At 45.8% G+C, this 27,885-nt stretch overlaps 2 protein-coding genes across 5 annotated transcripts in view; both read left to right on the plus strand.

Annotated features, from left to right (window-relative positions):
- The first annotated feature begins 2,865 nt into the window (after window positions 1–2,865).
- On the plus strand, window positions 2,866–12,383 carry LOC148144803 (uncharacterized). Of its 2 annotated transcripts, XM_087975112.1 has the most exons (3): window positions 2,866–2,975; window positions 3,265–3,369; window positions 10,721–12,383. In XM_087975112.1, exon 3 carries the CDS (start codon window positions 11,131–11,133, stop codon window positions 11,845–11,847), a length of 717 nt encoding a protein of 238 aa, XP_087831238.1. In that variant the 5' UTR covers window positions 2,866–2,975; window positions 3,265–3,369; window positions 10,721–11,130; the 3' UTR covers window positions 11,848–12,383. The 2 variants fall into 2 exon arrangements, with proteins under 2 accessions (XP_087831238.1, XP_087831239.1); XM_087975113.1 differs by lacking the exon at window positions 3,265–3,369 and having other exon boundaries at window positions 2,956–2,975.
- A 3,025-nt stretch (window positions 12,384–15,408) lies between these two features.
- LOC148144804 (uncharacterized) overlaps window positions 15,409–27,885 on the plus strand; it is a 58,147-nt gene continuing 45,670 nt past the window's right edge. For 2 of the 3 annotated variants that reach the window (XR_015751610.1, XM_087975120.1), the window contains exon 1: window positions 15,544–15,678. The gene's annotated coding sequence lies outside the window, so the exon portion shown is untranslated. The other variant, XR_015751611.1, reaches the window with a different exon arrangement.

The raw sequence follows: 27,885 nt of genomic DNA on the forward strand, positions 1-27,885 counted from the left end.
CCTGTGTGAGACTGTCTGTGCCACAATGGTTAAACCGATTTACAGAATCTTACATGGATTCATGCAGTTTTTGAGCAAAGTAAGACATAATTCTGCAAGTACGAATTCACCCAACAAACTTGTGCGTATGTGTGTGGGGGGGGGGGGGGGGGGGGGGGGGGGGGGGGTAGGTAGATGTATATTTGCAGATACATTCTATGTGCATTTTGTTAAGGAAAAAACTGCAGGCAGTCAATACATGTAATAGTTTGTAAATTCGACTTTGGAAACAGGACCAGTCTGACTCAAGATTAGGATACAGGCAGACTCTGACCTCACACCTTTAATTCATTGTCTGAGCTGAGATGTGAGCTTTTGCTATAAAACCTTGTTATCCCGAGAAGGTGACAACAAGAAATTCTGGGATTTACATTGTAATGAGACCTGCAACCTATTTGAAAAGGTGGAAGACTTAACAATCCAGGTTTGTTCAATATACCATTTCAGTGGCAGGACACTGGAATGTTTTGCTCTAAATTGTGTCTTAGGATCTTATCCTCCACAACTACCTGATGAAGAGGCAGCACTCCAAAAGTTACTGCTTCCAAAGAAGCTTGTTGGACTACAACCTGGAGTTGTGTGATTCTAGAATCTGGTTTCTAGTATCTGCAGTCCTTGTTTTTACCTAGTTGATTTTAACCCTACAGTGAATCCTCTTGCAAGGATGCCTGCATTGAAGAAGTTTTCCTCATCTCTCTACAAGAATCTCAAGGAATCCCTCTCCCACTGCAACTCCCAGGTCATTTCCTCTGCCCTGAAGCTCTTCAACCATGTCCTGAAACAGACTCGCTACCACAGCCACATTTGCTTCCTCAGTGCCGCCTCCGTAACCAACTCATCCTACACGGACTCCGGACCACCTTTAAGCAAGCAGAGTTCGGATCCGAACAGGCCACTCCACCCTCCTGTCTGACCTATCACCTTCATTCCCACCCCCATTCACCCATTGTACTCTTTGCTACCTTCCCCCACCACAGTGCCCAGGGATGTGCATGTTAGGGTGGATTGGCCATGCTAAATAGTGCTGTGAGAAACAAATCAATTTAATCAATAATTTTCAGTCCGAGTCAAAGAGTTCTGAAGCAGTACATTTATTCGAACATCTTGCAAGATGGGTGGCTGTATGAAGAGAGACATACCCGACAGTAAAATACAGAGCTTTTTATACTTTTCTGAGGGCTCTCTCAACACCCTACACTGAGCAATAAACCTATCATAAGTGTCTATTTCATTCTTTTTTTTCCCATGGTGTGTGTGTGCAGGTGTGAGACACAGTGAAAGACACAAAGTGCACAAATCTTTATTCAATTTCCACCACCAGGAAGATAGGAAAACACCTGGGTGGCCAGTGACAAACACTGCCCTTCACATCAAAGGGCAGTGCTGTGTGATCAAAACAGTGAAGGGGAGGGTACGGACTAAATCAAAATAGAGTTGGAGGGAGAAATTATGCACTCTACTCCCTGCGGCGCCCACCTCTCCCTGAACAACTCCAGGGTGTTGGTGGACACCGTGTACTCCTTCTCCAAGGACACCCGGACCCTAACGTATCTCTTTCATTATATTTTTTTTTTCTTTTTTTTCTTTTTTCTTCTTCTTTTTTTTAATAGAGTTGGAGGGAGAAATGAACTCCTGTTTATTTTTTTTTGTGTGTGCAGGTGTGAGACACAGTGGAAGACACAAAGTGCACGAATCTTTATTCACCAGGAAGATAGGAAAACACCCGGGTGGCCAGTGACAAACACTGCCCTTCACATCAAAGGGCAGTGCTGTGTGATCAAAACAGTGAAGGGGAGGGTACGGACTAAATCAAAATAGAGTTGGAGGGAGAAATTATGCACTCTACTCCCTGCGGCGCCCACCTCTCCCTGAACAACTCCAGGGTGTTGGTGGACACCGCTTACTCCTTCTCCAAGGACACCCGGACCCTAACGTATCTCTTTCATTATATCCCTTTATTTGGTGATTACTTGCACCCGTTATTCCTTCATTTGGTAATTCCCTGCACCCAAGCCTAAGCCTATCATACTTATTAATTACTTCACCTGCTTTTCTTTAAATCTGCCTTATTTGGCTGTCCTTGTTTGTTACAGCCTTCCTGTTGATTTGTCCAGTTCCTCTTATCTTATCTAACCTTCTGACTTCTGAGATCATCCTTTACTATCTTGATAGTCCAAAACGCAGACCTACAAACTATGAGCTTATTGCGAAATGCCCCTGCTGCCCTTTTATTTGTGGTCAGCTACAAGTAATTTCCTTGCTTAAAACTATTTCTTAAAAGACCCTTTATATTCTTTAAAATCAATGTACAACTGACAACCTGAAATTTATCTCTATCAATCCCTACCCTCATTCACCCATCGTACTCTTTGCTACCTTCCCCCACCCTCTTCCCTGACCTATCCCCTCCAACCCCATCCCCATTTACCCATTGTACTCTATGCTATTTTCTCCCACCCCCACTCCACCCCTTCTCAGTTATCTCACCACCCTGCAGGCAACCTGCCTCCATTCCTGATGAAGGGCTTTTGCGCGAAGCGTCGATTTTCCTGCTCCTCGGATGCTGCCTGAACTGCTGTGCTTTTCCAGTACCACTCTAATCTAAAGTGGATTGGCCATGCTGAAATACCGATAGTGCCTAGTGATGTGCAGGTTAGGGTGGATTGGCCATGCTGAAATACCCATCGTGCCCAGGAATATGCAGGTTAGGGTGGATTGGCCGTGCTAAATTACCCATAGTCCCCAGGGATGTGCAGGTTAGGGTGGACTGGCGATGCTTTATTCCTGATGTTGGGCTTTTGCCCGAAATGTCGATTTTGCTGCACCTCGGATGCTGCCTGAACGGCTGTGCTCTTCCAGCACCACTAATCCAAAATCTGCTTTCCAGCATCTGCAGTCATTGTTTTTACCCATGCTAAATTAGGCATAATATGCAGGTAAGGTGCATGACTCAGGGATAAATGAAGAGCAATGGGGGCAGGGGAATGGGTGTGGGTGGGTGACCCTTGGAAGGGTCGGTGAGGCCGAGTGGCCTGCTTCCACACTGTGGGGATTCTCTGAAGGGAGGGGTTTTTGGAAAGTGTGTTCTCCCCCGCGTCTGCTGCAGGGGCAGCGCATGCGCAGTGAGGCGTCCCGCCGTTGGTTTCGTTCCGCCCCTCGGTCCTTTATTGACGTCACAACGCGGAAGTGGCCCTGTCAGTTTCAAAGTGAATCTCCCGCCCTCAGGACGACTCTTCATCCCGGGACGGAGACAGAGATGGGAGGAGGGGAAATTGGTCACTTGTAGCAACTGGAGCGAATGCAGGGAGGGAGCAGACTCCGCAAACTCAGGTATGTGTCTTAGTTACCCGGGTGAGGAGGGACGGAAGGATAGAGATTGGGAAGGGGGAGGGCTGGATATCTTTTCTGTTTTGATGTTTAAAACGCACCCGATTCCCACCAGTAACTGCAACAGGTACAAGTACAGCACATGCAATATTCCTCATTGCAGCTTCAAGCCGGTTTTGCATCCTCTATTCTTCCACCTTGCTCCAGCATATTCAGCTTCTTTCCCTCATTCCCATTCCCCCCTGTCCTGATGTTCCAAGCTGACCCGCAAAAGATCGGTTTGTCCCTGCATTCTTTCCCGGTGGCGCCCATTACTCTTGTTTATTTCTTGCCTTATCCGGCCTTGTGCGTGAACAAAGTGTTAGCGTATATCCTCTTTCACTGCCAGCTGCTTCCTTGTTTGCGAAAGCAACATTTCCTCCCATTTTTCGCCGACACTGAGCCTTCTGACCTCCTTGATTGTGTGTTCTTTTTTGTTTTTGCAGAAGCAGGAAACAGATGGTTATAACTGTACGAGCATATCTAGCTTAACCTACACCCCCTCCCCTCACAGCACCTTTATCTGTTTGTCTGTAACATCCACCATTGTTTACAGGCACATTTCATGTATGCACATTTTAGCTAATACAAAAGCAATTATATATTTCCTTCACATAGCTTTCATTCTTAACTCCACTCTTGGCGGAAACAATTATACCCTGGCGTTAGTTCATTTACCTTGCAGAAGCAATTATGGTTGCAGAAGTAACACTGCTTTACCTATATCCCACAGGGGTGACCCTACAACCTTGTGTAAAATAATGTGGGGCATGGCGAGGGTAAATAGACAAGATCTTTGATCTGGGATTGCTCATAGGTTTAGGGTGAGGCTGAGATTTAAAAGAAACCTCAGGGGCAACTCCTATATACAGAGGGTGGTGTGTGTAAAGAATGAGCTGCCAGAGGAAGTGGTGACTGGTACAATTACAACCTTTAAAAGGTATCTGGATGGGTATATGTTGGGAAACATTTAGAGGGACATGGGTCAAGTGCTGGCAAATGGGACGAGATTGATTTAGGATATCTGGTCAGCATGGACTGAAGGGACTGTTTCTGTGCTGTACATCTGTGATTCTGGCTTGCCACAAATGTTTGTCACGTCTGTATGTTCAGTTTCTCCCTGGTGTTGGTGTTAACGCCTTGGTGTCTTATTTTGCTCCCCACATTCTGGAGACATTAACCGTTTCCTATCTGGTCGTTCTGATGATCTGGACTGCTGTCCGGATCTTCGGATTTCTGGGATTGGTCAATAAACACACCTGGAAATGACTCTTTTGTCAATCATACAAGCAATAGTTTATTCTTTGATACAGCCGGGTCAGTAGACTCTGATCAGCCCAGAAGGATTAGATTCCAACAGTGTGGAAACAGGCCAATCGGCCCAACCAGTCCACACCTATCCTCTGAAGAGTAGCTCACCCAGACCCATCTCCCTCTAACTAATGCACCTAACATTATGGGCAATTTAGCATGGCCAATTCACCAAACTATACATCTTTGGATTGTGGGAGGAAACCAGAGCACCTGGAGGAAACCCATGCAGACATAGGGAGAATGTGCAAACTCCACACAGCCAGCCCCCGGAAGCTGGAATCGAACCTGGGACACCTGGTGCTGTGAGGCAGCAGTGCTAACCACTGGGCCACCGATGAGTACTCCTAGAGTGCCAAAAGAATCCGCCAACTTTTACAGAGTTTGTATAGAACTTGTGTACATTGTTTAGAGTCAGACATTGAGCATGGTCACATAGTACCAACCAATCAGATCCCGCAAGGTCCTCATGCATTTTTGACTTAGCACGGTGGCTCAATGGTTAGCACTGCTGCCTCACAGCCCCAGGGTCCCAGGTTCGATTCCAGCCTTGGGTGACCGTCTGTGTGGAGTTTGCACATTCTCCCCGTGTCTGCGTGGGTTTCCTCCGGGTGCTCCGGTTTCCTCCCAGAGTCCAAAGATGTGCAGGTCAGATGGATTGGCCATGCTAAATTGCCCATGGTGTTAGGTGCAATAGTCAGAGGGAAAATGGTTCTGGGTGGGTTACTCTTTGGAGGGTCAGTGTGAACTGGTTGGGCCGAAGGGCCTGTTTCCAAACTGTAGGGAATATAATCTAATCTATCATAATTTCTTGTAGACAACCTGTTCTTGGAATCGTATTTGTCATGTCTGGCGGTTAGGATTAAACCGTTACTTCTGCGATTGATGATTAGGTTCACATTTGCAGTTTTTTTCACTGGATTTACATCAGTCTGTGGTATCTTGTTTGTTCTGAGTCGTGAGTATCTGCCTGACTCAGTCCCACCGAGTTAGCCAAGCAGAAGCCATTTTGTCCTACCTCTCATGTTAAAGTGGAGATTTGAGGTGGCCCAGGGAATCCTTTGAGAACTCAGACCTGGAAAGCCTCTCTCTTGGTTTGTCCTGGAGATCATACTCTTTGGAATCCTTCCAGTTGGAGCAAGGTTGGCTGAGACTGACCTCTGCATCCTCCTCAGACGTAGGTTTCATCAACTTGTCCACTGGCCAGGACAAGGTACTGTTGTGGGAACAAGGGCTCCGACAGTGACCTTCTGAGGGACATCTTTGCGATCCAGGACAAGGAAATTGGTAGCTTTACCTTAGCTGAAGAAATAATAGTCTGGTTTGGTGTATATTACGGAGAGTTTGTCAAAATAGGTTACTGAAATGTTACAGCAGGGGGTCTGGTCAGGTCGACAGGAGAAAAGGGTTGACGTTTTGCAAGAGGGGTTGCTTGAGCTCTGTTTAAAAAAAAAAAAATGGGCCAAATGACTCGAGCACTCGCACTGTATGGGAGACAATGGTCCTCAGAATGCTGTTCCCATTGGGCTCTCCCTTAGCTCTATTGTACATGGTCTTGGTGACAGTATCAGATTCTGAACAGAGAAAAGGCCTATAAATGCACAAGGGAAGGGTTCCGTTCCAGGTCCATGTGCCGCATAAGGCCTGCTGTACCCCAGCCAGTGTTACACCGGCTGTTTGTATACACAGACCGGAGGTATTGGAAAGTGATATTTCTCTTCGCAGGGTCGGCAGGAGGAAGTCTGATGAATAGAATGGAATCGGGGACTGGGGATGGGTCAAGTAAGTCACCTCCTGATAGAGAGGAGTAACATACTACTGCCTCTGGGGTGAATAGCGTTCTGTGCGCCTGTATAAATAAGTTGTTTGTGGATTGAGGAGTTTCTCCTATCAGGCTTCCCTTTTCTCAAGTTGGCCCGACCTGCAAAAAGGGATGGTGTTCCTGAGTTGATCATTTTTATCCTCACTAGGCTTGCGTCTGCAGGTAAAATAAAAAAAAATGGTAACGACATGGTAACTCCCACTGATTTCTACTGTCCAGATGGACCATCTGGTCTTTCTGATGTAAGAGTCCATTGCAATAATCAATCTTCATCACGTTCCACACGTCGAAGGCGTCTGGTCCGTTGCACTGGACGACATCTCCTCAGCATGGGCGGTGGATAATCTCTGATCATTCCTGGTTGCATCCATACTTAGTGGCGTTCCCCATCAGGATGTTGTACGTGATCAGAAAGGTGAGGAGATAAGCGATTCCCCCACATGTCCCTCCTCTTAGTTCAAGTATCTGTAATAAGATTAACATTAGAACAACAGCAAGATTCAAAAACCCAACTGGACAGGGTCCACTCCTTTTGTTGAGATTCCAGGATTCTCTCCTCCTCTTCCCCACTTTTGATTGGTGCGGTCAATCAATTTACAACGGTGCAGTTGGACCCAAGCGGAGCGCCCAGCGACTGTGACCGCCGTAGGGGTGGGAGGTAAAACCTGGAAGGGGCCATTCCAACGAGGTTGGAGACCTTTGCCAGTCCAGTTCTTGATGAGCACCAACAAACCAGGCTCTACCCGTGACAAGGCTGAAAGGGAGGGAACATCGCTGTAGGCCGCACGCTCCTGGGAGTGAAAGGCACGCATAACATTAGTTAGAGCAAGAACACAACCAATCATTGCTTCGGTCATGTGGTGGACGTGGACTGAGAAGGGAGCCGAATCGTTCCAAGGGGTACGGAGGCGGTGACCAGAGAGACTCTCAGTTGGAGTCAGTCGTGTCTTGCCTGCAGATATGGATCGCATCTGGAATAAGGCCACAGGGATTAGCATAACCAGCACAGAAACAGACCCTTCGGTCCAACTCATCCATGCCGACCAGATATTCCAATCCAATCTAATTCCCCCTGGCAGCACCCAGGCCATATCCCTCCAAACCCTTCCTATTCATATACCCAACCAAATGCCTCTTAAACATTGCAATTGTACCCACCTCCACCACTTCCTCTGGCAGTTCATTCCATACATGCACAACTCTCTGCATGAAAAGTTGTCCCTTAGGTCCCTTTCAAATCTTTCCCTTCTCACCTTAAACCTATGCCTTCTAGTTTTCGACTCCCCCACCCTGGGCGGAAAAGACCTAGGCTATTTGCCCTATCTATGCCCCTCATGATTTTTGTAAACCTCTCTACGGTCACCCCTCAGGCTCTGATGCTCCAGGGGTAAAATAAATGCCCCAGCCCCTCTGTCTGTGTAACTGGTTAAAGCTCCTTCCCATTGTCAGTTCACTGGGACACATACACTTATTCTGTGTAACCAGTTAAAGCTCAGTTCACTGGTAGTTCCTCTTTGAAGCAGGTCGAATGGATTTCTCTTTCCAGATTCAACCCCCCAATGATATTGAGTGACCCTGTCAGATCTTGTCATGGAATTTCTTCCAAGATTTCTGCCTGCAGATCCTCCCCTTCTGATACCTGTTAGCAAGTTGAAATAAATCATCACTGTCTCTACCGAGTAGAAACTCTGATTATATTGTATGTGTCTGTGTATTTAAAGTACTAACCCAGGAACATACAAATGGTATTTTTGATTTAAAATACATAGGAGACATGAGGAAGGAGATGTCAGGACCTGGCACACTCTGAACCCTAACAGGATGTTCCAAGTGGTAGTGCAAACATTTCAAAATGAAGTGGATGGCCATAGAGCTGTACAGCACAGAAACAGTCCATCTCGTCCATGCTGAATAGATATCTGAAATTAATCTATCTTATTTATCAGTACTTGGCCCATATCCCTTTAAACCCCACCTATTCACATACCCATCCAGCTGCCTTCCTCATTCCCCGTTTTACTTGTACTGATACCTTTGGGGATCTCTGAACTTGGACAGTAAGGTCCCTTTTTTCCTCAGCACTCTGTAGAGGTGTATTATTTATTGCTTACTTCCTTCTCTATTAAGATGAGGTGTTGTCCTTCCAGTTTGCGGTTTGATTCGTTGTGGCAATAGAGGAGGCCAAAGATGGTAATGTCAGAAAGGGGTGGCAAGGAGAATTGAAATGGGTGGTGACTGGGAACGCTGGTCAGCTCTGTGGACCCAGATATGATGCTCAGTGAACCATTCCCCAAGTTTGCGCTCGCTCTCCCCGATAGAGAGAAGACCACAACTGGCAAACACATGGCAAATGCAGTACCACAATATGAAGTTATAGCCTTTGCTGTGAGGAAAAAAAAAGTAGAAAGGAAGTGCATTGTTTAAATGGAGATGTAATTGGATGTGGAGAAAGTGAGATCAGGGTCAAAAAGTGTGGTACTGGAAGAGCAGTAGGTTAGGCAGCATCTGAGGAGCAGGACAGTTGGCTTTTTGGGCACGAGCCCTTCATCAGGAACGATGTGTGGATGGACAAAGGAGCCTCAGTGTCCTCCTACACCAGTCACTGCCAGTTGTCAGACAGGTGCAGCAAGCAATCAGCAAGGCAAGTGGTATATGAGCAAGAGGAATTGAGTTCAGAAGTAGGGATGCCTTCCTGCAGTTAGGGGGTCATTTAATATATTCAAGGCTGAGTTCATCTGATTTTTGAACAACAAAGAAATGAATGTTTGTGGGGGAAGGCAAGAACATGATTTTAAGACCAGTACAGAACAGTTCCAGAGTCATACAGCACAGAAACAGACCCTTAAGTCCAACTAGTCATAGAGATATACAGCATGGAAACAGACCCTTCGGTCCAACTTGTCCATGCCGACCAGATATCCCATCGCAATCTAGTCCCATCTGCCAGCACCTAGCCCATATCCCTCCAAACTCTTCCCATTCATATATACCCATCCAGATGCCTTTTAAATGTTGCAATTGTACCAGCCTCCACCACTTTCTCCTGCAGCTCATTCTATACATTTACTACCCTCTGTGTGAAAAGGTTGCCCCTCAGATCTCTTTTGTTTCTTTCCCCCCTCACCTTAAACCTATGCCCTCTTGTTCTGAACCTCCCCTTCCCCCCACCGCAGGGAAAAGATTTTGCCTATTTATCCTATCCACGCCCTTCATGATTTTATAAACCTCTATAAGGTCACCCCTTAGCCTCCAACGCTCCAGGGAAAACAGCCCTAGCCTCCCTTTAGCTCAAATCCTCCAACCCTGGCAATATCCTTGTAAATGTTTCTGAGCCCTTTCAAGTTTCACAACATCTTACTGATAGGAAGGAAACCAGAATTGTGCACAATGTTCCAAATGTGGCCTAACCAATGTCCTGTACTGCGACAACACAACTTCCCAAATCCTATACTCAGAGGATTGGGAAAGTTTTCAAAACTTACAAAAGACAACCGGGAAAGAATGGAGGGAAAAACCAAACCTTTGAAGGTCAGCTTGGAGGCATCAAGGTCTCAGGACAGGGGGGGTAGGGATGACCCCAGCTATGGGCCACGTGTGAGCAAACGGTTCCAGATTGATTTACGATATCTGGTCGGTACAGACGAGTTGGACCGAAGGGTCTGTTTCTGTACTGTATACCTCTATGACTCTGGCTTTCCACTAATGTTTGCCGTGTCAGTATATTCAATTTCTCTCTGGTGTCGGTGTTAAGACGTTGATGTCTCATTTTGCTTCCCCTTCCCAGGGATGTTAACCATTTTGTGTCTGGTTGTTCCTAAAGAAGCTGCGTGGCAGGTTCACCCTGAATTGACACACATTGTATTTGCTTCCCAAAATCAGACCTGCTCACTCTCAGCAGGATCCCAATGTTGTGAAAGATATTAACTTTCAGGTGGAGGTATCCAAAATTCAGAGTGATGTCAGTCTTGATGTTTTTGCTTTTTCTGCCCCTGTAAGATCCTGAATCAGCGGCTGCAGGGGAATTAGTTAGAGGGGAGTGAGAACAGAGGGGGAGAGAGTGGGATGGTGCTTTCCATTTTGTGGAATAATAAAAGAAAAGAATATTCCACAGAAAGTAGAATTGCTTGTTCAGAATTTCTACCCTGCACTGACAGTGATGGCTTTTGTAATCTCTTTTTACAGCGTATTTGAAGATCTGATGGCGGAAGTTTCTCAATCAACAGATGAAGGGCTTATGCCCAAAACATTGACCCTCCTGCTCCTCGGATGCTGTCTGACATCCCTGTGCTTTTCCAGTGCCACATTTTTCGACTGACTCTCCAGCATTTGCGATCCTCACTTCGCTGTCAATGTCTGACAGTCACTCAGTCCACCAGAACCGCAACGATTTTCGACTGATTTCTCTGAGAGGGATCAAAGCTTTTTGGTTCCTGACTGAGTGAGTATGTTTTCAGCATCACTGGGACTGGACGAGAGACCCCACTGTTGCAGCGCACTGTGCGTGGAGCGTGTAGCAGCTATACGACCTGGAAAGAGGAATTCACGACAGGAAGGGGCTGGAAGTTCGATTGTGTGTGGCTGAAGCTTCATCCATGGAGAAACCTGAGGAATCCCGCCCCGTGGAGAAACCGTGGAAGTGTGGCGACTGTGGGAAAGGCTTCCGTTTCCCGTCTGCCCTGGAGATTCATCGGCGCAGTCACACCGGGGAGAGGCCATTCCCCTGCACCGACTGCGGGAAGGCCTTCAGACATTACTCCCACCTGCTGGCCCACCAGCGGGACCACACAGGGGAAAGGCCCTTCAGCTGCCCAGATTGTGGGAAGGCCTTCATGTTTTTCTCTGCCCTGTTGGCCCACCGGCGGGTCCACACGGGGGAGAGGCCGTTCACCTGCCCTGAGTGCGGGAAGGCCTTCAGCGCTTCCTCCACCCTGCTGATCCACCAGCGCATCCACACGAGGGAGAGGCCATTCACCTGCTCTCAGTGCGGGAAGGGCTTCATCTGCTCCTCCCACCTGCGGAGCCACGAGCGGGTCCACATGGGGGAGAGGCCCTTCAGCTGCCCCGAGTGCGGGAAGGCCTTCAGCACATCTTTCACCCTGTTGGCCCACCAGCGGGTCCACACGGGGGAGAGGCCCTTCAGCTGCCCCGAGTGTGGGAAGGCCTTCAGCACATCTTTCACCCTGCTGAGGCACCAGCGGATCCACACCGGGGAGAGGCCGTTCACCTGCTCTCAGTGCGGGAAGCGCTTCGCCCGCTCCTCCCACCTGCGGAAGCACCAGCGGGTTCACGTGCCATCGCAGGGGGATTGAAGGAGTGACGGTCAAGTGCCATTATCGATTGGACTATCAATCCGGTTCCAGGGACTCCCGGGTTTGAATCCCACCACGACAGATGGCAGAGGGAGTGGGTGGTGCGGGGGAGAAAGCCCCCATCTTATTCACTCTCTCCCTTGTTAGGAAAGGGAACCGCCATTGTGGGAGAGTATTCATTCAGTCATTCCATCTGCATCCTTCACTCGGTCTGGCCTACACATGACTCCAGACCCACAGCAGTCTGGTTGACTCTACACTGCCCTCTCCCCACTGGCAAATGAGCAGGGAGAAACTTACCAGGATACAGGGTATGGGTTGAAATTGCTGAGTGAGGCAATACTTCCTCCGGATTACGGCTGTAACAAGGATCCAATTACAACCTGGTGCTGGCCAATAGTAAAGACAGTGGGGTATGTGTGGGCTTTGATCTTGAGCTGTTTAAAAAGCAGCTACTTTGTCTATGCCTTTTTGCAGGGGGGGGGAATCTGAAGATGTAACCAAGTTGAGTCACAATAAAGGTTACATGAACTTACTGCCGGGCTCAGACTCTCATTGAAAGCTTTGAGCTCCAAGAGGTTTTTAGTTTAAAGCTGCTCCTTCGTTTCAGCCTCCTGCACTGAGTTTCCAATGTCATGTATCAGATGGAGCAGTGAATGAGAAGCTAGTATCGTGAGAAATTGTAAATCTTTCAGGTACTGAGTTGTTTCATCAGCATTGTAAAGTTTACTGACAGCACCAGGAGGTGTGGGCTGTGTTCACTAGAAATGATGTGGAGGTGTCGGTATTAGTCTGGGTTGATAAAGTTAAAAAGAAATCACCCAATACCAGGTTGTTGTCCAACAGGTTTATTTGGAAGCACTAGCTTTCTGAGTGCTGCTCCTTCATCGGGTAGCTGTGGAGCCGCATTGTAAGGCACAGAATGTATATCAAAAGATCAGTATCATTCAACTGATGGAATATATTGAACAAGCCTAGATTGCTGTCAAGTCTTTCATCTCTTAGAATGGGTGCAGGTATTGGTTCATTAATGTGTAACTGTCAGAACATCTTTTAAGTCACATTCTTGAGATGACTTAAGGTTTTATAAAAAAGATGACATCTGAGCTCAGACAATGCATTTAAAGGTGTGAGAATTGAGTCTGAAAATGTGTTGCTGGAAAAGCACAGCAGGTCAGGCAGCATCCAAGGAGCAGGAGAATCGATGTTTTGGGCATGAGCTCTTCTTCAGGAAAGGGCTGAAGAAGGGCTCATGCCCAAAATGTCGATTCTCCTGCTCTTTAGATGCTGCCTGACCTGCTGCGCTTTTCCAGCAACACCTTTTCAGCTCTGATCTCCAGCATCTGCAGTCCTCACTTTCTTCCTGAGAATTGAGTCTGACAGTATTCCAATCATGAGTCAGACTGGTTCTATTTCCAATTTCGTAAAATATTACATGGATTGACTGCCTGGAAATTGTGTGCTTTTTCAGCAAAATTGAATACATCTGCAAATATAATTCTGCCAATACAAATTCACCCCATAGAATTGTGTGTGGGTGCATGTGAGTTTGTGCGTGAGAGTGTGTACATGCTTGGTAAAGTGTGAGTGTGATGGAGTATAAGCCTGAGAGAGTATTGGGGGGTATATGTGTGTGTGTGTGTGTGTGTGTGTGTGTGTGTGTGTGTGTGTCTGTCTGTCTGAGGGGGAGCATGTGTGAGAGAGGTATTAATACAAGCAAGAGGTTGCATTTTGCGAAAACAAGAAAGGGCAGGACTTGTACAGATAATGGGAGGGTCCTGGGTCATGTTATAGAACAGACAGACATGGGGGAGTGGTGTTCAGGTACATAGTTCTTTGGAAGTTGCATCACAGGTAGACAGGGCGGTTAAGAAGGTATTTAGCAGCATAGCATTCATTGTTCACCCCATTGAGTACAGGAGTTGGGACATCATGTTGAGGTTGTATAGGATGTTGGTGAGGCCACTTTCAGAGTACTGAGTACAGTTCTGATGGCCCTGTAATCGGAAGTATTCTTATCACAGAGAGTTCGGTAAAGATTTACCAGGAAGTTGCCAGGACTGGGGGGTTTGAGTTATAAGGAGAGGCTGGGACTTTATTCACTGGAGGTGAGGGGGTGACATCATTGCGATTGATAAAATGAGGAGTGGAGGTAAGCTGAATAGCAGAGGGCTCTTGCTTAGCGTCGGCGAACTCAAAACTTGGGGGCATATTACTTAACTGAACTGAAAATGTGTTGCTGGAAAGGCGCAGCAGGTCAGGCAGCATGCAGGGAACAGGAGAATCGATGTTTCGGGCATAAGCCCTTCTTCAGGAATGAGGAAAGTTTGTCCAGCAGGCTAAGATAAAAGGTAGGGAGGAGGGACTTGGGGGAGGGTTGTCGGAAATGTGATAGGTGGAAAGAGGTCAAGGTGAGGGTGATAGGTCAGACTGGGGTGGGGGCGGAGAAGTCAGGAAGATGGCATATTACTTAAGGTGAGGAGAGAGACTTAAAAGGAACTGGAGGGGCAACATTTTGAAAGAGGGTGGCTTTGTATGTGAAATGAACTTACTGACGATGTGGTAGTTACCGGTACATTTACAACGTTTAAACAGCATTTGGATGGGTACATGAATACAAAGGTTTAGAGGGATATGGGCCAAATGCAGGCAAGTGGGACTGGTTTAATTTGGAATCCTGGTCGGCATGGACCGAAGGGTCTGTTTCTGTGCTGTATACCTTTATTGAAACCAGTAGAATTCTGAAAGGGGCTTGACAGGATAGATGTAGATAAAATGCTCCTTTATGGGGAGGGTCATACAATCCCAACAATGTGGATGCGGGCCATTCAGCCCATCTATTCCTCTCTGGCCCTCTGAACAGTATCCCAGCCATATCCAACCCCTTACTCCATATTTCCATGGCCAAGCCACCCTAACCTGTACATCCCTGGTCACTATGGGTAACTTAGCACGGCCAATCCTCCCTAACCTACACCCGAATCTATAAATTACCTTCTCAAGAATGTAATTTAAATGCAGAGCTTTTCTAAGAAAAATGTCAGTCTGACTCAACATTGGGACACAGACAGAATTCACACCGATTGTCTCTACTTATAAATAGTGCAACGTCTCTTCGAAATGTAGATTCATTTAGATATAACTGCGTGACTTTACATATGAAGATATCTCTTTGAATGTGCCCACATCCCTTTGAAATGTAATCTTGTCCATTTAAACCTCTTTATTTGCAGAAGTAGCCCGTTAAAATGTCCATGTCCTTTAAAATTCAGATTTCCCCCTTTAGATATGACGCCGTTCCGTTAGATGTCGGAATCTCTGTTTAAATTGAGCCGTGAGCTTTCCCAATGTAGACAGGGCTCCTGGAAACGTGGCAGTGTCCCCCCTGCAGCTGCAGAGCGAGACAGGAGAGTTTGTTTTTGTGAATGAGCAGTTGTAGCGCGAGGTGGCTGTTGCTTGGTGACGGTGAGGCTCCCCGGCCCCGCCCATCCCCCCGTGCAGACGTCACGCGGGGGCGAAGGCGGTTGGGAGGAGAAGGCGCTCGAGCGGGGAAGCGGCGGGAGGGCGGCCGTTAGGAAAATGGCGCCGTGCGGCCCGGGGCAGACACCCGTCACTGGGCACCGCCGCCTTCCTGGCGCAGCTGCTGTGTCACGGCCACACCGGCCGGCTGTACAGCAGGCAGGAGCCGGTGAGCATTCTGGAGGCGGATGGGGTTAAGGGCCTGCTTGGGAACTCGTCGGCCGCCTGGGTGGTGGAGTTCTACTGGTCGTGGGGCGGCCCCTGTGTCAACTATGGGGCCATCTGGAAGGTACTGGGCCCGGGAGGTGAAAGGTGAGGCAGGTTGGGGGGGGAACGGAGGGGAAGGAATGTGGGGCCTGTCCTGTCATAGTGACATTTTACACTCACTTTCCATCTGCTTTTACTGGCGCTTGTGCTGTTTCCCCCTCACTGTGTGTTTAATCCTTGTGCTGTTTGCTCTTTGCTGTTACTTGTGCAATTGCTGAGGGTAGTGTGTAAATACTAGTGAAGGATACTATGCACCAGCATGTATATGTTCCTCAGTCATTCAGAGGGCAGGACCTGTTGAGAATGGTTAGTAAAGCATATGGTGCACTAAGCATATGTGCTGTTTCCCCCTCACTGTGTGTTTAATCCTTGTGCTGTTTGCCCTCAACCACACTGCTGTGGGTCTGGAGAACTCAGTGTTGAGTCCTCCGGGCTATTGACTGCTCAGACAGAAGATCTGTGGGTGGCACAGTGGTTAGCACTGCTGCCTCTCAGCGCCAGAGACCCGGGTTCAATTCCCACCTCAGGCGACTAACTGTGTGGAGTTTGCACGTTCTCCCCGTGTCTGCGTGGGTTTCCTCCGGGTGCTCCGGTTTCCTCCCACAGTCCAAAGATGTGCAGGTAAGGTGAACTGGCCATGCTAAATTGCCCGTAGTGTTAGGTAAGGGGTAAATGTAGGGGTATGGGTGGGTTGCGCTTCGGCGTGGCGGTGTGGACTTGTTGGGCCGAAGGGCCTGTTTCCACACTGTAAGTAATCTAAAATCTAATCTAAAATCTAAAGATGAGGTTTTGTTCCTCCAATTTGTGGTTTGGTTTGTTGTGGTAATGGAGGAAGCCAAAGATAGTCATGTCAGAAGGGGAGTGGGAAGGGGCATTAAAATGGGAAGTCCGCTCAGCCTCTGTGGACCCAGCTGGGATGCTCAGCAAACCGTTCCCCAAGTTTACGCTCGCTTTCCCCGATGTAGAGAAGACCGCAATTGGCAAAGCACAGCAGGTCAAGCAGCATCCGAGCAGTAGGACAGTCGAAGTTTTGGGCACGAGCCCTTCATCAGGAATGATGCGTGGATGTTCAGAGGGGCATCAGTGTCCTTCTGTGCCAGTTGTCAGACAGGTGCAGCAGGCAATGAGCAAGGCAAGTGGTGTATTAGCAAGAGGAATTGAGTTCAGAAGTGGGAATGTATTCCTGCAGTTAGGGGGTCATTGAATATATTCAAGGCTGAGTTCATCTGACTTTTATGTGAATGTTCATGGGGAAGGCAAGAAAATGGTTTTAAGACTAGTATAGGACCGAGTTACAGAGCCATGCAGCACAGAAACAGACCCTTCAGTCCAACTAGTCCATGCTGACTATGTTCTCAAACTAAACCAGTCCCACCTGCCAGTGTTTGGCCCATATCCCTCCAAACCTTTCCTATTCATGAACTTATCCAAATGTCTTTTAAACGTCGTTACTGTACCTGCATCCACCACTTCCTCTGGACATTTAGTCCGCATGTGAACTACTCTGTATAAAAACAATTGTGCCCTTCAAGTCTTTTTAAAATATCTTTCTCTTGTTACCCTCAAAATTTGCTCCCTAATCTTGAAACCCCCAGCCTAGGGGAAGGACACCTGTCGTTCACCTCATCTCTCCCCTCATGATTTTATAAACCTTGATAAGGTCACATCTCCTCCTCCTATGCGCCAGTGAAAAAGTCCCAGCCCATTGTGGTGTAAAATTCCAAGCAGTGGAATGTGGTGAAACGGTTAAAACTTATGTCCCAATACATGTGTGAATCTAACCGGAATGGAGGTGTTGCTTAGTCCCGTGTGAATCTTCTTATCTGTATGTAACCAGAATGGAATGTGTTTTTTAGCCTTGCTCTGCTGTTCACATGAATGTTTATATCTGGAAAAGAGTATATCAGCTGGAAAAGTCTCCAGTTCGGGGAGTCTGCTCCGGGGTTACGTTTAACCGCCGAGCGTGGGTTGTTGGCAACCGCTCTACGAGAACTGACGGCTTCCAGTTCCGGTAACATGTAGAGTGAGTATAAGCCAGACCCGTTGTACCTGGTTGTGGCGACGCTGCGGGGAATAAAAAGCTGAAGCATATTCTAGCAGACTCGCCTCTTGGTCGTTTGTTCTGTGTCAGACTACTCTCCTACGAACCTGACCTTGAGAATTTTTTAAAACACCCATCCACGTAGATGGAGGTAGATCCATATCCAGTCATGATCGGTTCAATGCTGGTCCCAATTCTCTCTCTCGGTGTCCAGGACAGCAAGAGACCACAAGACATAGGAGCAGAAATTAGGCCACCAGGTCTGCTCATTCCATTCAATCATGGCTGATAAGTTTCTCAGTTACATTCTTCCGCTATAACCAAAGTGAAAATGGAGGGAGTGAGTGTGGGATGGAGATTTTCAGCTTCCAGGGAATAAAAGAGGAAAGAGTTCACTATAAATTAGAATTTATGGGATCGACTGATGAGCCGAGGAGTGACTGATTGAGGCCGAAAAACCATGAGGGGTGTAGACAGGGGTGGATAGGAAGAATTATTTTCCCAGAGGGGAAGACTGAATTAGGGGAGAAAGTGAGGACTGCAGATGCTGGAGATCAGAGCTAGTTGGACTGAAGGGTCTGTTCTGTGCTGTTCTGTAACTGTTCTGTACTGGTCTTAAAACCATTTTACTTGCCTTCCCCCATAAACATCCACTTCATGGTTGTTCTAAAATCAGATGAACTCAGCCTTGAATATATTCAATGACCCCCTAACTGCAGGAAGACATCCCTACTTCTGAAATCAATTCCTCTTGCTAATATACCTCTTGCCTTGCTGATTGCTTGCTGCATCCGTCTGACAACTGGCAGTGACTGGTGTGGAAGGATGCTGATGCCACTTTTTACATCCATACATCATTCCTGAGGAAGGGCTCGTGCCTGAAACGTCGATTCTCCTGCTCCTCGGATGCTGTCTGACCTCCTGTGCTTTTCCAGTGCCACACTTTTTGACTCTCATCTCCAGGATCTGCAGTCCTGACTTTCTTCACATCCCAATATGTCACCATTTAAACAACGCACCTCCTTTCAGCAGTTATTTTGTCATAACCGAGGCTATAACCGGGAATTGAATCGCCCGGGTTCAGTTCCCGCCTCAGGCGACTGAGTATGTGGAGTTTGCACGTTCTCCCCGTGTCTGCGTTGGTTTCCTCCCACAGTCCAAAGATGTGCAGGTCAGGTGAATTGGCCATGCTAAATTGACTGTAGTGTTAGGTAAGGGGTAAATGTATGGGTATGGGTGGGTTGCGCTTCGGCGGGGTGGTGTGGACTTGTTGGGCCGAAGGGCTTGTTTCCACACTGTAATGTAATGTAATCTAAACTTCACACTGTGGAACTGCATTTGCCGTGTGTTTGCCAATTGAGACACAGACCTGGACCAACGTTTCCCGACTCTGTCCCCTCCCTGGATTCATTCGCTTTCTTTTCAGTTGCTGCAAGTCAACAATTTAACCCCAGAATGAAAAAAAGGAAGTTGCAGTCTGAGGTGAAGCTCTATCTGTATTTGCAGAGGAGGAGTAGCAGCAGCTTCAGAACCTGATGGTCCATCTTCCGCATTCCCCGTCACATAACACTATGGGGCAATTTAGCTTGGCCAATTCACCCTAACCCGCACGTCTTTGGACTGTGGGAGGATACCCACGCAGACGTGGGTGGGGAATTGAACCCAGGGCTCTGGCGCTGTGAGGCAGCAGTGCTAACCACAAAAAAAAGGGATAGGGATATAAGGCAGGATTTCAGGGAGCTAGGGTGGAAGTTGAGGGCTAGAACAAACAGAGTGGTTATCTCTGGTTTGTTACCCGTGCCACGTGATAGCAAGGAATAGGGAGAGACATCAGCTGAACACGTGGCTGCAAGGATGGTGCAGGAGGGAGGGTTTCAGGCTTTTGGATAATTGGGGCTCATTCTGGGTAAGGTGGGACTTGTACAAACAGGACAGTCTTCACTTGAACCAGAGGGGTACTAATATCCTGGGTGGGAAATTTGCTGGAGCTATTCGAGTGGGTTTAAACTAGCTCAGCAGGGGGATGGGAATAGGGGGTGTAGCTGCAGTGCACAGGAGGATGAGAGTATGAAGGACAAGGACAGATTTCAGGGTCACAGGAATGTGCTGGCAGACAGCGAAGTGGTTTGAAGTGTGTCTACTTCAACACCAAAGTATCCGCAATAAGGTAGGTGAGCTTGCAGCACGGCTGGGTACCTGGGACTTGGATGCTGTGGCCATTTTGGAGACATGGATAGAGCAGGGTGAGGAATGGATGTTGCAGGTTCCAGGGTTTTGATCTTTCATTAAGAACAGGCAAGGTGGTAAAAGAGGGAGAGGCGTGGCCTTGTTAGTCAAGGATAGTATAACGGTGGCTGACAGAACTTTTGATGAGGACTCGTCTACTCAGGTAATGTGGGCTGAGGTTAGAAACAGGTGAGGAGAGGTCACACTGCTTGGAGTTTTTTTTTATAGGCCTCCGCAGAGTTCCAGGGAGGTGGAAGAGAGGATTAGTAAAATTACTCTGGGTAGGAGTGAAAGGAACAGGGTGGTCATTATGGGGGACTTTAACTTCCCCAACATTGACTGGAAATGCTTTCACTCTAGGACGTCGTATGGATCAGTTTTTGTCCAGTGTGTGCAGGAGGGCTTTCTGATACAGTATGTCGAAGGGTCGACAAGAAGGGAGGTCACACTGGATCTGGTGCTTGGTAATGAACCAGGCCAGATGTTTGGTTTAGTGGAAGGTGAGCACTTTGGAGAGAGTGACCATAATTCAGTTAGGTTTCATATAGCAATTTAAAGGGATAGGAACATGCTACAGGTCAAGAGTTATCGATGGGGCAAGGGCAATTATAATGCAATTAGGCAAGACTTAGGATGCATAGAATAGGGTAGCAAAATGCAGGGGATGGGGACAATTGAAATGTGGAGCTGGTTTAAGGAAAAGTTATTGTGTGTCCTTGATAGGTATGTCCCTGTCAGGCAGGAAGTGATAAGGTAAGGGAACCGTGGTTTACAACAGAAATTGCATCTCTTGTTACAAAGAAGAAGGAGGCTTATGTGTTGATGAGGCAAGATGGTTCAGATGAGGCGATGGAGAGTTACAGATCAGCTAGGAAGGATTTAAAGAGAGAGTTAAGAGCAAAGAGAGGACATGAGCAGTCTTTAACACATAAAGGAGAACCCTAAAGCTTTCTATAGGTATGTGAGGAATAAAAGGATGATTAGGGTAGGAATAGGGCCAATCAAAGACAGAAGTGGGAAGTTGAGAGTGGGCCCTGTGGAGATTGGAGAGGTGTTAATGAATATCTATCATCGGTCTTCACTCAGGAAAAGGAGAATATTGTAGAGGAGAAGAATGAGGTACGAGATATTAGACTCGAAAGAATCGAAGTTAGTTGCACACAGGTGTTATCAATTCTAGAAAAGGAGTGAAAGTAGACAAGTGCCCTGGGCCGGATTGGATTTATCCAAGGATTCTCTGGAAAGCTAGGGAGGAGAGAGCAGAGCCTTTGGCTTTGATATTTGAGTTGTCATTGTCTACAGATTTAGTACCAGAGTGGAGGATTGCAAATGATGTGCCCTTGTTCAAGATGGGCAGCAGAGATGACCCAGGTAGTTATCGACCAGTGAGCCTTACTTCTGTTGAAGGAAAGCTTTTGGAAAGGAATATTAGAAAGGATTTATAATCATCTAGCAAGCAACAATTTGATTTCAGATAGTCAACACTGTTTCATCAAGGGCAGATCGTGTCTCATAAACCTCATTGAGTTTTTTGAGAAGGTGACCAAGCATGTAGATGAGGGTAGGGCAGTTGACGTGGTGTACATGGACCTCAGTAAAGCCTTTGATAAAGTTCCACATGGTAGGCTATTGGAGAAAATGCAGAGGCATGGGATTGAGGGTGATTTAGCAGTTTGGATTACAAACTAGCTTTCTGAAAGAAGGCAGTGAGTGGTGGTTTATGGAAAATATTCAGCCTGGAGTCCGGTTACTAGTGGTGTGCCACAAGGATCAATTTTCGGACTACTGCGGTTTGTCATTTTTTAAATGACTTAGACACAGGCATAGTTGGATGGATTAGTAAATTTGCAGACGACACTAAAGTCGGTGGAGTAGTGGACAGTTTGGAAGAATGTTATAGGTTGCAGGGGGACTTGGATAAACTGCAGAATTGGGCTGAGGGGTGGCAAATGGAGTTCAATGCAGCTAAATGTAAGGTGATTCACTTTAGGAAGAATAACAGGAAGGCAGTGATCTTGGAGTCCATGTGCATAGAACCCTGAAAGTTGCCACGCAGGTGGATAATGCTGTTGAGAAGGCATACGGTGTGTTAGGTTTCATTCGTAGAGGGTTTGAGTTCAGGAACCGCAATATCATGCTGCAACTATACAAAATGCTGGTGCAGCCACACTTGGAATATTGTGTATAGTTCTGGTCCCCATATTTCAGGAAGGATGTGGGAAGCATTGGAAAAGGAACAGAAGAGATTTATCAGGATGTTGCCTGGTCTGGAGGGAGGGTCTTATGAGGAAAGGCTGAGAGACTTGGGTCTGTTCTCATTGGAAAGAAGGCGGCTAAGGGGGGATTTGATAAAGGCATATAAGATGATCAGAGGATTAGATAGGGTAGACAGTGAAATAATTTTTCCTAGGATGGTGAAGTCAGCTTGTATTAGGGGGCATAACTACAAATTGAGGGGTGATAGATTAAAGACAGGTGTCAGAGGCAAGTTCTTTATGCAGAGAGTGGTAAGGGTGTGGAATGCCATACCTGCTAAGGTAGTCAACTCAGCCACAGTAGGGAGATTTAAACAATCCTTAGATAAGCGCATGGTTGATGTTGGGATAGTGTCAGGGAATGAGCTGAGAATAGTTCACAGGTCGGCGCAACATCAAGGGCCGAAGGGCCTGTTCTGCGTTGTATTGTTCTATGTTCTAAACTTAGTGCAGGAGGCGGAAAGAAATGAGCAGCTTTTTTTTATAGATATTTTTATTAGAAATTTAACACTTTTACAAGTTTACAAAAATAAACAAAACTCTCAGATATAAACATTGATATACAATTAACTCAAATATACAATAGCCAAAATTTAACAAGAAAGAAAAGAAAAAAAACCCGAAAAAGAAAAAGAAACAAAACTCAACTGTCTACTAATCTAACCTACAACTAACCAGAGTGTATATTTAAGTCTCTTACATGCTCAATGTGTTAACATCAGATGTAATAAAACCCGTATTCGTGCGGGATTCCTCTCCTGAGGGGCCCCAGACCAGCCAGGTTTGTAATCTCAATTAAATAAAAGCCCTTGTTAGGAAAGCTGAAATATCTGTATTTATGTAACTCAAGAAGGGCTGCCATATTTTATAAAATAATTCGGTCTTTCGGTGCACCATATTTGTGAGGAAGTCAAGGGGAATACATTCCATAATTAATCTGTGCCAATTTGAAAGTCCAGGGGGGGCCCTCAGCCACCCAGTTCACCAAAATATTTCTCCTTGCACAGAAAGAGAGAATAGAAAATAGTCTCTTCCAGTACATGTCCAGGGAGGGAAAGTTCGAAAAGCCCAAAAGGAGAGATACAGGGTCCACTTTAATTTCCTTTCCTAAAATTTCTGTCAGGGTACTTGCTACTTTAGTCCAATATCTACGGATCTTATGACAGGTCCATAGGCAATGTATAAGAGTGCCCACCTCTATTTTGCATTTAGGACACATTGGAGATGCTCCTGCCTTAAATTTTGCCAGTCGAACCGGTGCTATATGGGCCCTATGAAGTATCTTCAGCTGGATAGCCTGGGTTCTGTTACAAATAGTAATTCTTCTAGCATTTTCCCAAATATCATTCCATGTTTCTATAGAGATTTCTAGTCCCAAATCCTGATCCCATGTTTTAAGCAGATTATCCATATCTCCCGATACTTCACCATGTAGTAAATGATAAATAGTACTGATGGAAGATACCCCCACTGGTCGAAGGACACTACATTCTCTATCTGATTTATAAAGACTATCTAATAACGTAGTCTTCTTCTGTATATAATCTCGAATTTGAAAGTATCGAAAGAGGTCTCCATTAGGTAATCCGAATTTCTGACGCAGTTGTTCAAAAGACATCAGGACCCCATCTTTAAATAGTTCCCCTAAACATGAGATACCCCTGGGTCTCCAGAGTTTAAAAGTGGCATCTGTAAACCCCGGTTGGAATCCCCACGCTCCCACTATTGGTGCATAGGGGGATGTTTTATGTGAGTTGCCCTCATTTTGCCGCATTATATTCCAAGCCTTAATTGTGTTTAGTATTATAGGTATTTTTACAGTGATCTGTAATGATTTTCCTCTTGTCTGAAAATAAAAGGTTAATAAGTGGGTATTTTACTTGAGAGGCCTCGATGTCCAACCAGATTGATTGTGGATCAGACAAGACCCAATCAGCTATGTAACTTAATAGGGAACTTAACTGATATTTCCTAAAGTCTGGGAAGTCCAATCCTCCCCTTGTCTGTGGAAGCTATAGCTTCTTCAGCTTAATGAGGGGCCATCTATGATTCCAGCCAGCCATATAATTTACATAGAGCCGTCCTCGGCAGCATCACCGGAAGCATTCTCATAGGATATAGGAGACGGGGCAGGACATTCATTTTGATTAGTGCTATTCTACCCAACCAGGAAATTGGAAGGTCTCCCCATCGCTGGAGGTCCTGCCTTATCCTTTCCAGTAAATGCACAAAATTAGCCTTATACAACTGACCAAATACTGGAGTAACAAAAATGCCTAAATATAAGAAGCCCTCCAGGGACCAACGAAAGGGAAAAAGGGATCTGTCCACTAAGTGGGGTGTCATAGCAAGGCCACCCATTGGCATAGCCTCCGATTTTGAAAAATTAATTTTATAGCCTGAGAATGCACTAAATGTATTGATAACTTGGATTAGGCGAGGTATGGACATCAGAGGGTTACTGAGGAATAGAAGAACATCATCTGCATAAAGGGTAATTTTATGTTTACCTGTACCAATCCTCGGGGCCGTTATATTAGGATCAGCTCGTATAGCTTCTGCTAGTGGTTCAATTATTAGTGTAAATAACAATGGCGAGAGGGGACATCCCTGACGGCAGCCCCTACCCACACTGAAGCTATCCGAACCTAATCCATTGGTAACCAAAACTGCTTTGGGATCACTATACAATGTTGAGACCCATTTGGTAAACACCTGACCAACGCCAAACCTTTCCAATGTGTAAAACAAATATGACCATTCAACCCTATCAAATGCCTTTTCCGCATCTAATGAAACTACTACTCCTGGTATCTTTCCCTGATGACAGGCTTGAATCATATTCAAAACCCTTCTAATATTATTGGATGATCTATGGCCCTTAATAAACCCCTGTCTGATCCTCCTTTATAATATGTGGCAGTACCCTTTCTAGTCTCAGTGCTAACGTTTTAGAAAGGATTTTAAAATCTACATTTAGCAAGGATATTGGTCTATATGATGTACAATCTTCTGGATCCTTTCCTTTTTTAAGGATAGGAGAGATATTTGCCTCTTTCAGCGAAGGCGGGAGACAGCCCTGATTATATGCGTAGTTATACATGTCCATAAGTGGACCAGCCAATATTTCTGTAAATTCTTTATAGAATTCAGCTTGAAAACCATCTGGGCCCGGTGCCTTACCACTCTGAAGTTGCCTAATTGCATCAAGTATTTCTTGGACTGTAAGAGGAGCATTTAGGACCGATACTTGTTTCGGAGTTAGGCCTGGAAAGGTCAAATTTTTTAAAAATGACTGCATCCTCCTCGTCCTATCTTCACAATCCTGCGATTTATATAACTCAGAATAAAATTCTCTAAAGATCGCATTAATCTTTTTATGATCATGAGTTAAAATACCCGTACTTTCCTTGATAGACGTAATAGTCTGAGGGGCCTTTTATTTTCTTTGCAAGAAATGCTAAGTATCTACCTGGTTTGTCGCCATATTCATATAACCTTTGTTTTGCAAATAATATTTCCCTCTTAGCCGTTTGAGTAAGCGTAGTGTTTAGAGCTGTCCTAAGAGCCGTAATCCTTTGCAATTTAATAATAGAAGGACTATCAGTGTATGCTGTTTCAGCTGCTTTTAAGTGAGCTTCAAGCAGACACTGTTGTTCTCCCTTCAATTTCTTCTGGGTCGCTGAATAGGAGATGATCAAACCTCGCGTGTAAACTTTGATGGTCTCCCACATCATTGATGGGTTGCTAGCTATACCTGAATTAATATCTAAAAAAAGTTTTAAATTCTTGAGAGAAGTACTTTACAAATTTACTATCTTTCATTAGGAAGGGGTCCATACGCCAATGCCGAGGGGATGTCCCATTGTTCCTCGCCTTAGTTTCCATACATACAGCAGCGTGATCGGAAATTGCTATACTACCTACTTTACAGGATGATATGGAATTTTTAAAAATCGAGGGGGCGAAAAACATATCAATTCTGGTACGACATTTATGTGGATTGGAGTAAAAAGAAAAATCTCTGCCCTGTGGATGAAGACATCTCCATACATCTACTAATCCTAATTCTTTGTTCAGATCCATCAATTGTCTCGATCTGGGAGATATTCCTACAGTACTCTTGGGAATCCTATCTATTTCCAGATCCATAATACAATTAAAGTCTCCCCCTATAATTATATGACGGGCACTTAGAGCCATCAATTTTGAAAAGGCTTCCGTTATAAATTTAAAGGGGTGTGCCGGAGGGCAGTACAAATTTAAAATCCCATATTCCTCTCCATTTATGAGGACTTTAATCAAAATATATCGTCCAGATTCGTCTTTTATCTGCTTTAGGATTTTGAAAGGGAAATTCTTTCGGACAAGAATAACAACTCCCCTGCTTTTTGAGCTAAAAGAAGAAAAAAAGGCCTGATCAAATTCACCCTGTCGCAATTTCAAGTGTTCTTTATCCGATAGGTGTGTCTCCTGTAGGAGAGCTATATCAACTCTTTCCTTCTTAAGATTTGATAATATTTTCTTCCGTTTGACTGGCAAATTACTCCCCTTGACATTCCAGGTGCACCACTTAACCGACTGATCAACCATAATCATCTGGGCCAATCCGAGATCCCTCGGGAGGGGGAACCCTATCCAGAACATCCCGAGCGTAGAGCGTATAAAATTTACAACAATAAAGCCTCTCTAATACACCCACAACAATACAATAAAAAACTATTTCTAAATAAAAAAAAATATAAAACGTATCTAAGTGGAGATTTTCCCCCTTGTTCCCAGGGGGTGTCACTTCCTCTCCAAAAATCCATCATATCCTCTCTCAACCAATGCCCCACCCTTGACCCAGGCGCTCCTCAATAAAATGAGAATTCAAATATAATACAAAGCTAGAGTTAACAGTGAGCACCCTACCCCCACCCACACCAACACCTGGATATATTTGGTAATGTTAATACCATATATAAACATATAACTATAAAATTACCACCTCAACAAATAATAATTAAATATAATAATATAAAATAACAAGGGAAAACATCCCTGCTCCTAGAGACAGAGGTAAAATTGAATAAGGTAACCACCTCCCCCCGCTAAAACCAACCAAACCTCCCAGCTTATATTTATATATATACAAATACACAAAATTATATATACATAAAATAATAAAAGAAAACAACTCCAAGGGGGGGGAGAAAATCAAATCCCTCTCCCCACCCCCCATGATAATATTAAACAGTAAAGTAAGAGAAAGAAAAAAAAAAGAGGGATACAAACCAAAGCCGGGGGGAAAGGCAAACCAACATCCATTATGTCTTACAGTTTATCTAAGAGAGTCTAAGAATTCTTTAGCCTTTTCTGGTGATCCAAAGTTATATACGGATCTTTTATGGTTAAATGTAACGTCGCTGGGTAGCATAAGGAGTACTGAATATTTAAGTCCCTTAAACGCTTCTTCGCCTTGTCGAATGCCTTCCTCTTTCGAACCAGAGCCGGGGAAAAGTCTTGGAATAACATGATCTTGGATCCTTTATAGATCATAGCTTGGGGGTCTTTTCAGAGATTTCTAGAGGCTTCTAGAAGTATCTGCCTCTCCTTGTAGCTCTGCAGCTGAAACAGGATCAGGCGGGGACGCTGGTTCGAGCCGGGCCCGCGTATTACGACCCGGTAGGCCCATTCCACCCTTATCTGGCCTGATCCAGCTTCCAGATTTAAAAGCTGTGGCAGCCA

This window comes from Chiloscyllium plagiosum, unplaced genomic scaffold (genome assembly GCF_037043375.1).
Source record: "Chiloscyllium plagiosum isolate Xiang-an unplaced genomic scaffold, Cpla_swu_hap1 HiC_scaffold_27, whole genome shotgun sequence".
Classification (NCBI taxonomy): domain Eukaryota; kingdom Metazoa; phylum Chordata; class Chondrichthyes; order Orectolobiformes; family Hemiscylliidae; genus Chiloscyllium; species Chiloscyllium plagiosum.